This window comes from Macaca fascicularis, chromosome 15, assembly GCF_037993035.2.
Source record: "Macaca fascicularis isolate 582-1 chromosome 15, T2T-MFA8v1.1".
In the NCBI taxonomy this organism is placed as follows: Eukaryota; Metazoa; Chordata; class Mammalia; order Primates; family Cercopithecidae; genus Macaca; species Macaca fascicularis.
This window is the reverse complement of record NC_088389.1, coordinates 18,918,441-18,932,540: the sequence shown is the minus strand read 5'-3', so window position 1 is coordinate 18,932,540 and position 14,100 is coordinate 18,918,441. Positions and strand designations below refer to the sequence as shown.

The 14,100-nt window shown below is 45.7% G+C and overlaps 1 protein-coding gene across 11 annotated transcripts in view; it reads right to left on the bottom strand.

The window, feature by feature from the left end:
• The window catches only part of SCAI (suppressor of cancer cell invasion), a 190,187-nt gene extending 176,087 nt beyond the window's left edge, over positions 1-14,100 (bottom strand). For all 11 annotated transcript variants that reach the window (XR_012424403.1, XR_012424400.1, XR_012424401.1 and 8 more), the window contains exons 1-2: positions 13,957-14,100; positions 13,211-13,255 (exon numbers count right to left, since the gene is read on the bottom strand). Coding sequence is in view for 2 of the 11 variants with exons in the window: in XM_045372621.3 (XP_045228556.2) it covers positions 13,211-13,255; positions 13,957-14,009 (98 nt within the window). In the remaining 9 variants the exon portion in view is untranslated. The remainder of the gene's footprint in view (positions 1-13,210; positions 13,256-13,956) is intronic.

Genomic DNA, 14,100 nt, shown 5'->3' with positions numbered 1-14,100 from the left:
AGGTGGATCACCTAAGGTCAGGAGTTCACGACCAGCCTGGCCAGCATGGTGAAACCCCATCTCTACTGAAAATACAAAAATTAGCGAGACATGAGGTGGCGCGCGCCTCAGCTACTTGGGAGGCTGAGGCAGGAGAATCACTTGAGCCCAGGAGGTGGAGGTTGCAGTGGGCCGAGATTGTGCCATTGCACTCCAGCCTAGGCAACTACAGCAAGACTCCGTGTCAAAAAAAAAAAAAAAAAAATACCCAATTGTGGAAATCTAAACATGGATATTAAGGGAATATTGGTTTTTAAATTTTTTTCTTGAGGCGGGAGACAGGGTCTTGCTCCGTCACCCTGGATGGAGTGCAATGGCACTATAATAGCTCACTGCAGCCTCAAATTTCTGGGCTCAAGCAATCCTCCCGACTCAGCCTGTTGAGTAGCTGAGACTACGGGCACACACCACCAGACACAGCTAATTTTTTTTTTTTTTTTTTAAATAGAGATAAGGTCTGGCTATGTTGCCCAGGCTGGTCCGGAACTCCTTGCTCAAGCGATTGTCCCACCTCGACTTCCCAATTACAGGATTACAGGCATGGGCCACCACACCCAGCCGGGAATACGGTTAATTTTCAAGTTACTGTTAATGGTAGTGTGCTTATGTATTCTAAAAGAAGCCTCATACTTCAAGAATACATACTGAAATATTTATAGATGAATATGAATATGATGTATGGAACATATTATAGGTAAAGTTGGGGGTATAAAGATAAAACATGACTGAGTTGAAAATTGTTGAAGCTGGTGATAAACAATTTAGGCTCACTGTAGTATTCTAAGCTGGTGTGTATTTGTAATTTTCCAAATTAAAAATAAACATACCAGCTAGGCATGGTGGCTCACACCTATAATCCCAGCACCTTGGGAGGCCAAGGCGGGCGGATCACCTGAGGTCAGGAGTTCGAGACCAGCCTGGCCAACACTGTGAAATGCCATCTCTACAAAGATACAAAAAAAATTAGCCAGGCATGATGGGAGATACCTGTAATCCCAGCTACTCGGGAGGCTGAGGAGGGAGAATTGCTTGACCCCGGGAGGCGGAGGTTGCAGTGAGCCAAGATTGTGTCATTGTACTCCAGCCTGGGCAACAGAGCAAGACTCCGTCTCAAAAAACTACATAAATAAAAATAAACATACACACATACATACATAAAACATAGGAGCACAGCCTGAGGCTAGGCTTGTTACCCTCCCTCTGGCAACTCCCGGTACTCTACCCTCCAGGAAGCCCTTGAATGAGTCCCACGGGACCTGTGAGCTCTTTTTGAATGCCCTTGAAAATCACTGCTTGACTCTTCCAGGTTTCATTCTTGAACAAAATATTACCGTGAAAATGCTGCATACATTGACCATGCTATCTTGGCCCTGCAGTCTGCTTTTACAGAATTGAATTTTGGCTCTATGCCCTAGGTTTTCACTGACAAGAAAGAGCTTTACCAAAACCACTGCATTTGCTGCAGGGACGTTGCTGAGGCCCACCTACCACAAGCTCTGTAACTATAGAATAGTCCTGTGTTTCAGTGTAGATTAGAAAAGTGTTCTAGTTTTCCACAAAACTATCTTCAGAACCTGTTTCTCAGCAAAGAGTATAGAGATCTAAACTCCTAGAGATAAATACTACCTGTCTGATGGCTACCTGCAGAAATACCCTGCAGTGAACAGATAACACTACAGAGAAAGAGATAACACCCAAATGTCAGAAAGCAGTTTGGTCTGTTTTCACACCGTGTTACTGTAACACTCTGTTTCTCTGCATTTCACTCAACATGCTTTCGTTAGGTCATCCCATTCATTTTCTTTTCTTTTGTCCTTTTTTTTTTTTTTTTTTTTTTGAGACAGCATCTTGCTTTGTCACCCAGGCTAAGGTGTAGTGGCACGATCTTGGCTCACTGCAACCTCCACCTCCTGGGTATAAGCAATTCTCCTGCCTCAGCCTCCTGAGTAGCTGGGATTATAGGCGCATGCCACCACGCCTGGCTAGTTTTTGTATTTCTAGTAGAGAAAGGATTTCATCATGTTAGCCAGGCTGGTCTCGAACTTCTGACCTCATGATCCACCTACCTCGGCCATCCAAAGTGCTGGGATTACAGGTGTGAGCCACTGTACCCAGCCACTCCATTCATTTGCATGACTTGGATCACCAAGTGTTTGCTGAATGCTTTAAAATCTATACCTGAAGCCCTTAACTTGCTTCTTTGCAAAACACTCATATTTTTAACTGCCTGGTTAGAAACAGTTCATCGAAGCACCTCACGATCCATATAGCCAAAATAAACTCATGTTCTTACCATCCCAAACTTGCTCTTGCTCCTGTGTCTGCTGTCTCAATTAAAAGCATTCTCCGGTGGCTCATGCCTGTAATCCCAGCACTTTGGGAGGCCGAGATGGGCGGATCACGAGGTCAGGAGATCGAGACCATCCTGGCTAACACGGTGAAACCCCGTCTCTACTAAAAAATACAAAAAACTAGCCGGGCGAGGTGGCAGCCGCCTGTAGTCCCAGCTACTCAGGAGGCTGAGGCAGGAGAATGGCGTAAACCCGGGAGGCGGAGCTTGCAGTGAGCTGAGATCTGGCCACTGCACTCCAGCCTGGGTGACAGAGCGAGACTCCGTCTCAAAAAAAAAAAAAAAAACATTCTCAGGCCAGTGCAATGGCTCACGCCTGTAATCCCAGCACTTTGGGAGGCCAAAGTGGGTGGATTGCGAGGACAGGAGTTCGAGACCAGCCTGACCAACATGCTGCAGCCCCATCTCTACTAAAAATACAAATTAGCTGGGCGTGGTGGCACACGCCTGTAATCCCAGCTATTCAGGAGGCTAAGGCAGGAGAATCACTTGAACTCGGGAGGTGGAGGTTGCAGTGAGCCAAGATTGCGCCACTGCACTCCAGCCTGGGCAACAGAGTGAGACTCCGTCTCAAAACTAAATAAATAAATAAAAGCATTCCCATCCAACCTATTATTCAAGCTGCAAGCATCTCAAGATACTGTGGAGAAAAGTAAAAGGCAAGCCATATATGGGAGAAAATATCAGCAAAATATATACCTTGTAACAAATTTGTGGCCAGGCACAGTGGCTCACGCCTGTAATCCTAGCACTTTGGGGAGGCCGATGTGGGCAGATCACTTGAGGTCAGGAGTTCGAGACCAGCCTAGGCAACATGGTGAAACCCCAGCTCTACTAAAAATACAAAAATTCACCGGGTGTGGTAGCAGGCACCTTAATTGCAGCTACTACAGAGGCTGAGGCAGAATCACTTGAACCCGGGAGGCAGAGGTTGCAGTGAGACAAGAGCGCGCCACTGCACTCCAGCCTGGGTGATAAAGCGAGACTTCATCTCAAAAAAAAAAAAGAATTTGCTTTTTTAAATTTTGTTTTTAGAATACATAAATAACTCTTACAACTATATAAGAAGACAAACAACTGACAAAAAGTGAGCAAAAGATCTGGACACTTCGCTAAGTTATATGAATGGCAAATTAGCACATGAAAAGATACTCAACATCATTAGTCATCAGGGAAAGGCAAATGAAAACCACAATGACACATACCACCGTACACCCACAGAAAGGCAAACAATGGTGGTGGTTTCAAGGGTATACATCTATCTCAAAATTTATCAAATTGTACACTTCAAATATGTACAGCTCACTGTAAGCCAATTGTACCTCTATAGACCTGTTTAAAAAAAAAAAAAAAAGAATCACAAGACCAAGTATTGGTGAGGACAGTTGGCAGGGCTAGGATTCCAACTCTAATCCAGGATTTCTCAGCCTCAGCACTAATGACATTTTGAGCTGGGGAACTCTTAGATTAGGATGCTGTTCCATGCATTTTAGGACATGTGGCAGCATACCTGGCCGCTACCCACTAAGTGCTCTAAGTTGTAACAACCCAAAATGTCTACTTAGGAGGCAAAACCCCCGTTTGCTGAGAACCACCGCTTAGTCTGACACCACAGCCCAAGCTATGAAACATCTTTCTTTCCACTCCTGACACTAATTTAGTTCACCCAAGACCTCATTATTAGTCAGTCTACATCTAGGCTGTCATCTCTTGTCATTTCAATCGTCACACTACCACCAAATTAACCTTCTAAACCTTCAGGGCTCAGATAAATGACTGCAGAAACTGCCCTCACTACCGGTATGCAGAATTCCTAAAACCCCTTTGTATATACTGTGCAAACCTTTGACTATATACAAAGTCATTACACTGTCTCATAGTTCAGTGTCTGTCTTCCCATTAATACATGAGATTTTCCCCAGCAAGAGCCACCTCACTCATATCTATATCCCTAGAACCCAGAACTAGAAAGCATTCAAATGTTCCTTAAACAAATTACATACAGGCCGGGCGCGGTGGCTCAAGCCTGTAATCCCAGCACTTTGGGAGGCCGAGACGGGCGGATCACAAGGTCAGGAGATCGAGACCATCCTGGCTAACACGGCGAAACCCCGTCTCTACTAAAAACACAAAAAATTAGCCGGGCGAGGTGGCGGCGCCTGTGGTCCCAGCTACTCGGGAGGCTGAGGCAGGAGAATGGCGTGAACCCGGGAGGCGGAGCTTGCAGTGAGCTGAGATCTGGCTACTGCACTCCAGCCTGGGCGACAGAGCGAGACTCCGTCTCAATAAAAAAAAAAAAAAAAAAAAAAAACAAATTACATACAACAACAAAATGCCTGGATCCCTTTGCTTTAAATATATAACGGGGAAAAAAAAAAAGCCCCCAAATCGTACAGTAAAGCTTTCATCAATGTGAATCCTATCCAAATGGATCTTGTTTTTTTTTTTGAGACGGAGTCTCGCTCTGTGGCCCAGGCTGGAGTGCAGTGGCCAGATCTCAGCTCACTGCAAGCTCCGCCTCCCGGGTTTACGCCATTCTCCTGCCTCAGCCTCCCGAGTAACTCAGACTACAGGCGCCCACTACCTCGCCCAGCTTTTTTTTTTTTTTTTTTTTTTTTTTTTTAATTTTTTAGTAGAGACGGAGTTTCACCGTATTAGCCAGGATGGTCTGGATCTCCTGACCTCGTGATCCGCCCGTCTCGGCCTCCCAAAGTGCTGGGATTATAGGCTTGAGCCACTGCGCCCAGCCGGATCTTGTTCTTAATAGGACCAGAAAGGATTCTCTAACTCATAACCCAAACATTATTAACAGACATTCTGGACTCCAGAATTTTCCAAAAGCACATAGAGACCAAGTTTTCTTTTCTTTTCTTTTCTTTTTTGAGACGGAGTTTTGCTCTTGTTGCCAGGCTAGAGTGCAATGGCGCAATCTCAGCTCACTGCAACCTCCGCCTCCCGGGTTCAAGCGATTCTCCTGCATCAGCCTCCTGAGTAGCCGGGATTACAGGCATGTGCCACCATGCCAGGCTAATTTTGTATTTTTAGTAGAGACAGGGTTTCTCCATGTTGGTTAGGCTGGTCTCAAACTCCCGACCTTAGGTGATCCGCCCACCTCAGCCTCCCGAAGTGCTGGGATTACAGGCGTGAGCCACTGCACCGGGCCAAAGCTTCCTAATCTTAAAACTCCTTTCAGTTCAGTGCAGTTTTTCAGGGGCATTAAATATCACACCCATCCCACACTAACTCCTCTTGCCACCAATTCATTTATTGGTTCACTAGTTTTACTGAGCTCCACCTCAGTACTAAGGGTGCAAAGATAAACTATGATACGGAAATAAAAGTTTTAAGGGGAAAAAGATACAAAGAAATAGTAATAGTGCATGAGGTTCTTATCTCGAACTGTCTTCGTTTTTCTTAAACTGTCTTACAGTTTGGTCTGCACTAGAAATGTCCTCAAAAGATAACTCAGCCACTAACACCTATCAAAAAGAATTATTTAACATCAATATCCTAAAATAAAAATCATAATTTTAGGTCAGGCATGATGGCTTACGCCTGTAATCCCAACACTTTGGGAGGCCGAGGCAGGCGGATCACTTGAGGCCAGGAGTTCGAGATCAGCCTAGCCACCATGGGGAAACCCCCCCTCTACTAAAAATACAAAAAATTAGCTGGATGTGGGGTGGTGCACCCCTTTAATATCAGGTATTCGGGAGGCAGAGGCACAAGAATCACTTGAACCCAGGAGGCAGAGGTTGCCGTGAGCCGAGACAGCACGACTGCACTCCAGTCTGGGCAACAGAGCAAGACTCCATCTCAAAAATAAATAAAAATTTTAAAAATCCTAATTCTGGGCTGGGCATGGTGGCTCACACCTATAATCCCAGCACTTTGAGAGGCCAAGGCGGGTGGATCGCCTGAGGTCAGGAGTTCAAGACCAGCCTGACCAACATGGAGAAACCCATCTCTACTAAAAATACAAAATTAGCTGGACGGCCGGGCGCGGTGGCTCAAGCCTGTAATCCCAGCACTTTGGGAGGCCGAGATGGGCGGATCACAAGGTCAGGAGATCGAGATCATCCTGGCTAACATGGTGAAACCCCGTCTCTACTAAAAATACAAAAAAAAACTAGCCGGGCGAGGTGGCGGGCGCCTGTAGTCCCAGCTACTCGGGAGGCTGAGGCAGGAGAATGGCGTGAACCCGGGAAGCGGAGCTTGCAGTGAGCTGAGATCCAGCCACTGCACTCCAGCCTGGGCGACAGAGCGAGACTCCGTCTCAAAAAAAAAAAAAAAAAAAAAAAATTAGCTGGACATGGTGGCGCATGTCTGTAATCCCAGATACTTGGAAGACTGAGGCAGAAGAATCACTTGAACCCAGGAGGCAGAGGCTGCGGTGAGCCAAGATCACACCACTGCACTCTAGCCTGGGCAACAAGCAAAGCTTCATCTCAAAAAAAAATAATAATAATTCTGTCAACTGTTTTTCTAAAATGTACTACATATGTAATATAATTGTCAACAACTCTACATAGCAGACCCATTCAATCAGTTACTCAAGGCTACATTCAACAATTAACTTACCTTTTTTTTTTTTTTTGAGACAGGTTTTCACTGTTGCCCAGGCTGGAGGGCAGTGGCGCAATCATGGCTCACTGCAGCCTCCACCTCCCAGACTCAGCTGATCCTCCCACCTCAGCCTCCCAAGTAGCTGGGACTATAGGTGTGTACCACCATACCTGGCTAATTTTTGTATTTTTGGTAGAGATGAGGTTTCACCATGTTGCCCAGGCTGGTCTCAAACTCTTGGGCTCACACTATTCATCTGCCTCAATTAATTTATCTTGAAGTATTTACCAGGAATTTGTATCATTTGATATTCAGAATTTCTATGGCCACAATATAAAACTGATACTAATACCTTTCTGGGTCTTTTTTTGTTTGTGTTTTTTTTTTTTTTTTTGAGATGGAGTCTCACTCTGTTGCCTGGACTGGAGTGCAATGGTGTGGTCTCAGCTCACTGCAACCTCTGCCTCCCAGGTTGAAGCGATTCTCCTGCCCCAGCCTCCCAAGTAGCTGGGATTACAGGCACCCGCCACCACGCCCGGCTAATTTTTGTACTTTTAGTAGAGACGGTTTCACTATGTTGGCCAGGCTGGTCTCAAATTCCTGATCTTGTGATCTGCCTGCCTCGGCCTCCCAAAGTGCTAGGATTACAGGTGTGAGCCACCATGTCTGGCAACTAATACCTTTTTTTTTTGAGATGGAGTCTTGCTCTGTCGCCTAGGCCAGAGTGCAGTGATCTAGGTTCTACTGCAACCTCTGCCTCCCAGGTTCAAGTGATTCTCCTGCCTCAACCTCCTGAGTAACTGGGATTACAGGCATGCGCCACCATGCCTGGCTAACTTTCGTATTTTTAGTAGAGATGGAGTTTCACCATCTTGGTCAGGCTGGTCTCGAACTCCTGACCTCGTGATCACACCCACCTCGGCCTCCTAAAGTGCTGGGATTACAGGCATGAGCCACCACGCCCGGCCTAACACCTATTTTCCTATCTGGCTACAACCATTACATTCTTATTCTATAATTCATCTTTGGGGTCTTAACTGTACATTTTGTTTTCTAGCTTTAGAGCAACCCCGGCACTGTTTTCTGAGGAAAATCTTGGTCCTGCCCATAGGACCTTTACATATGTATGCTGGTTGTCCATTCAGGTCAAAATCCTGACATGATCAGGATCTGATCTAAATCAGGCATGCAGAGTATGTAGCCTCATGATTCTGGACTGAGAAAATAAACTCATTGCGACCTGATGCTTACTTAAATTCCTGGAGAATTACTTAAGGATTTGTTCACTCAAAAATTCAATAAACTGTTCTCTACATGCCAGATGCTATTCTAGCTGCTGGGGATAAACAGTGAACAAAATACATATAGTCCCCACAGTGTATGCATCCCTCTTTACCTCTGAATCAAGCCAAACCATCAGAGAGCCATACACCAAAAAACCACATTGCTTTGGCCCTGCGGAGACTGTTCACTGGCAATAACTCAACTTGGATTGAGAAGTATAAGAAGCAATCTTTATTTATTTATTTATTTAAGACGGAGTCTCACTCTGTTGCCCAGGCTGGAGTGTAGTGGCGCAATCTCGGCTTACCGCAACCTCTGCCTCCCAGGTTCAAAAGATTCTCCGACCTCAGCCCCCCGAGTAGCTGGGATTACAGGAACACGCCACCATGCCCAGCTAATTTTTTGTATTTTTAGTAGAGATGGGGTTTTGTCATGTTGGCCAGATTGGTCTCAAACTCCTGACCTCAGGTGATCCACCCACCTCAGCCTCCCAAAGTGCTGGGATTACAGACGTGAGCCACCACACCTGGCCAAGAAGCAATCTTTAAAAACTCACAACATATGTTTGACTTTAGAGATACCATGAATCTGAAAATTGAACTTTATTTTCTTCTTCATTTTACTCCAGAAAACTCAGAGCCAAACACCAAAGCAACCATTAGCAATGATGCAGGACTTTCTGGTCTACGCACTAATTCTGCCACTGGCTTTATCTGCTTCTTTCATTTCTTCTTGGCCTTTATTTTTAATCTTCTCATTTTGAAAAGAAGTGAGAAATAAAAGATATGTGATGGGTGCTTTTTAATCTAAAATTTATTGTATATCTTCTATGTGCCAGGCACTATCCTAGGCACCTTACAACCTTAGGGAAGTCAAACAATTATTTCTTTTTTTTTTTTTGAGACAGAGTTTTGCTCTTGTTGCCCAGGCTGCAATGCAATGACGCAATCTCAGCTCACTGCAACCTCCACCTCCGGGGTTCCAGCAATTCTCCCGCCTCAGCCTCCCGAGTAGCTGGGATTACAGACATGCGCTACCACACCCAGTCAATTTTGTACTTTTAGTAGAAACGGGGTTTCTCCATGTTGGTCAGGCTGGTCTCAAACTCCCAACCTCAGGTGATCTGCCCACCTCGGCCTCCCAAACTGCTGGGATTACAGGCGTGAGCCACCGCACCTGGCCGAACTATTATTTCTACTACATAGATGAGGAAACTGAGGCAGAGACAGGCTTATTAACTTGCACATGATCTCGCAAACTACATTTGACAGAGCTGAATTCAAATTCAGCCCAGACCATTTCATGTAAGTGTATGTACAGGCCATGACAGGACCCAATGAGGTGGAGCAGAGGGGGGGTGAGGGGAAGCCCTCACTGAGCAAAGTCTTAAAGGAGGGGACTTGTCAAGGAGCAAGGAGAAAGTATTCCAGAGAGAAAAATCACATACAAAAACCCAAAGCAGACCAAGTACAGTGGCTGACGCCTATAATCCCAGCACTTTGAGAGGCTGAGGAAGGCGGATCGCTTGACCCCAGGAGTTCACGACCAGCCTGGGCAACATGGTAAAACCCCACCTCTACAAAAAATGCAAACATTAGCTGGGCATGGTGGTGCACATCTGTAGTCCCAGCTACTTGGGAGGCTGAGGTGGGAAATCACCGGGGCCCGAGAAGTCTGGGCCCAAGAAGATCACACCACTGCACTCTAGCCTGGACTGGAGTGAGACCCTGTCTTTAAAAAAAAAAAAAAAAAAAAACCCTAAAAACAAAAAACCAAAGCAAAGAGGGAACATAAGTTCTGGGAACGGCAAATGGAGCACAGAGTTACATGCGGCAATTAATTCATCTTGAAGGTTCACCAGAAAGTTAAATCATTTAAATGTAGACATTTAATAGTTCCATCATTGAAAATTGCTACGGCCAAAGTATTAACTGTGGCTGGGAAAGTATGAAGAAGTAAAATAAAGGCAACCTTTTTATATGATTAGGCTAAAAGTCTGAATGATGTTCAATAAGCAATGAGGAAGCACAGAAGGATCCTAAGCATGAGAATTACAAGATCGATTTGCACAGTACAGGGAAGGAATTACAGATTCAAGGTAGGGAAACCAGTCAGAAGGCTACTGAAGAGTCTGGCAGTGGGGTAATGAGAGTTAAACCAGAGCTATCCAAAAGAAATACAATGCAAATAAATACAATGCAAGTTACATGTATGTAGCTTTTAATTTTCTAGTAGCCATATTAGGAAAAATAAAAAGAAAGGCTGGGTATGGTGTAATCCTAGCACTTTGGGAGGCCAAGGCTAGAGCATCACTTGAGCATAGGAGTTTGAGACCAGCCTGAGCAACATAGTGAGACCCTGTCTCTAACAAAAAACAAAAAATTAGCCTGGCATGGTGGTGCACCATCTGTAGTCCCAGGTACTTGGGAGGCTGAGGTGGAAGGATTACCAGGTCAAGTCTGCAGTGAGTTGTGATTGTGCCACTTCACTTCGGCCTGGACAACAGAGCCAGGCCCTGTCTCAAGAGAAAAATAAAAAGGAAAAAGAAATAAGTGAAGGCCAGGCCCAGTGGCTCACACCTGTAATCCCAGCACTTTGGGAGGCCTAGTCAGGCAGATCACTTGAGGCCAGGAGTTCGAGACCAGCCTGGCCAACATGTTGAAACCCCGTCTCTACTAAAAATACAAAAATTAGCCGGGCATGGTGGTGGGCGCCTGTAATCCCAGCTAATCGGGAGGCTGAGGAAAGAGAATTGCTTGAACCCAGGAGGCAGAGATTGCAGTGAGTCAAGATCACATCACTGCACTCCAGTCTGGGCAAAAAAGTAAGACTTTGTCTCAGGAAAAAATAAGTGAAAATAATTTTAGTAACAATTTTATTTACAGCCAGGCATGGCAGCTCACACTTGTAATTCCAGCACTTTGGGAGGCCAAGGTGGTTGGATCATTTGAACCCAGGAGTTTGAGACCAGTCTGGGCAACATGGCCAAATCTTGTCTCTACAAAAAAAAAAAAGCTGGGTGAGGTGTCAGGCGCCGGTAGTCCCAGCTACTCCAGAGGCTGAACTGGCTGGATGGCTTGAGCCCAGGAGGTGGAGGTTGCAGTATGCTGAGATTGCACCACTGCACTCCAGCCTGGGTGACAGAGCCAGACCCTGTCTCAAAAAAAAAAAAAAAAAAAAAAAGTCTTTAATCTAATATACCTAAAATATTTTTCACTATGTTATCAATATAAAAAGTTACTGAGAAATTTTATGTATTCGATTTTTGTACTAACTTGAAATCTAGTGTGTATTTTATACTTATCTCATTTCAGACACTAAATTCTCATTGGACATATTTGATATATATTTAGATTTCATAAAATGACAGATGAAAAATACAGACTCACATACCCAAGTTGTTCAAAACATACTTGAATGTCTCCCAATAGGTGATCAAGTAGCAGTTTGTCAAGTTAATTTAATTACAATTAAATAAAATTAAAAATTTAGTTCCTCAGTCATGCTAGATGCATTTTGAGTGCTCACCTGCATATGGCTACTGGATTGGACAGCATAGGCCTAAAGTGTGACAAAGAAATTCTGTTGGCACTTCCACCATCAGCATGTCTGTTTACTGTTGAGATTTTCTGTCTATTAACATCAATAACTTGCCAGATATTAACTATGAAAGTAGTCCTACTGGTCACATAACTACAGTAGCTTACTTTCTCTAGGCCAATGCCAACATCTGTGAAAAAGGAATCATCTAATGACTACACAGAATTGCTATGTAGTACCTCTCACATGGAATGCAGTCAAAAATGTTTATGTGATAAATATATCTTTGTCTTCATTACTCAAGGACTAATTCATTTTGTTTGTGGACTACTTAAACTCTTTGTTTCTGTTTTTCTAAGGTTCAACCATTCGAGTTAACCACACAGTGTCCAACGACAAAAGATAAATCAATAAGAAAAGCTACTTTCAATTGTATATTTATTAGGATCATTATGGTATAACAGTTAAGAGCTTAAGCTCTGGAGTCAGACTGTCTAGATTCAAATCCTGGTTTTATCTTTTACTAGATGCATGATTCTGGGTAAATATTTGGCCCCTCTGTGTCACAGTTCCCTCTTCTGTAAAACAGTGACAACACTACATATTCTTAGGGTGCTTTGAGGATTACAGGAGAATATACATATAGAGCATTCGCACACAGTGCTTGGCACATAGTAGATGCTCAATAAAATTAGTTTCTTTTATTTTTTGAGGCAGGGTCTTGCTGTGTTCCCCACACTGGAGTGCAGTGGCATGATTACGGCTCACTGCATCACTGCAGCCTTGACTTCCTGGGCTCAAGCAATCCTCCCACCTCAGCCTCTTGAGAAGCTGGGACTACAGGTCCACAACACCTACTCAGCTAGTTAGTTTTTGTGTTTTTTTAAATTTTATTTTTTGTTTTTGTGGGTACATAGTAGGTGTATATATTTATGGGACCGGCTAGTTTTTCAATTTTTTATAGAGACGGAGTCTTGTTCTGTTGCCCCGACTGGTCTTGAACTCCCAGGCTCAAATGATCCTCCTGCCTCAGCCTCCCAAATCTCATGCCTCATGGGATTGAAGGCATGGGCCACCCCAGCCAAGATGAGCTTTTTAAACAGAGATGCAGGAGAAACTGAAATTATGGCTAAGGTTAAAAAAAAAAAAAAAAAAACTAGCTGAGATCCTAACACAAAATCATAAAGTAAAAAAGTAGGATCTCTCAAGATTTCCCACATTATCTTAGATACCAAAAAAAAAAAAAAAAAAATCGACTATAGAGGTAATAATTTGAAGTCCTCAAAAGAAAAATCATGCATGTGGTTATTTTATTTTAAAAAGGGGATAAATAAGAAACTTCATCTACTGACAGTGTACAATTATGCAGTACGGCACAGGTGCAGCCAAGCAAAGAAAAACATGAAGCAAAATAGGAAGGCACTGCCTTACCTGCTTCTCCGTTTTCGAGGCGGTTTCTCCACTGTGCCAGTCAGTCTACAGACCAAACAAATAAGACAGTAACTAAAAGTAATATACAAGAAAACATCTCCCGGCGCTACCGTGCCAGTCAGGAACTAAACAGACCACCCTCTGGGACCACAGGCTCGCCAAGCCCAGACCTGACCTTACAAACGCCTTATGCCCTGTTTCCCAAGACCAAGCACTCCTGGGACTCACCGTTCCCCTAATTCCCCCTGAGCCCAAACCTTCCTGGTCCCTCACCCCATCTTCAACCCCTGCTCGTCACAGCCCAGCTCCCCAAAATCACCCACCTCCACCTACTCATTGTCTGCCTCGTCACCCCCGTAAGCTCCCCCAGCCTCCCCTTTCCTGTGCCCATCCGCTCCCGACCGTACACTGCCCTCTCCACGCCCCGCCTCTCCGGGCCCGGCGACCCCCGCATTCCACGGCCCCTCCGGGGGCGCGCGCGCCTTGCCCCTCCCGGCCCCGCGCCGCCAGCCTCACTCCTCGGCGCCCCTTCCCTCACACGCCCCTCTCACCTGGCCTCGAGGATGCGATCGCGCCCAGCCCGCGCCGCCGCCTCCAGGCGCCCCCCAGATCCCCCCAGCCTGCACCCGCCGCCCCTCCGGTCTCTGCGCCCCGAATGTTCCGCGGCCCCGAGCCGCTGCCCCTGGGCCCGCTCCCTGGTCCCCGCCCCATCCCCAACCCCGGCCTCCACCCAGCCCCTGCCCCACCTTGGGGCCAGGCGACTCCGCGGCTGCTGGGGCTGCCGGGCTCCTCTGACCATCCGGCTCCTGCTCCGCCGCGGGAGCTGCTCCGGCGGCCGCAGGGCTCGCTCGGGAAGCTGAGGCGGCGGAGGCTGGAGTAGGCGGAGAGGC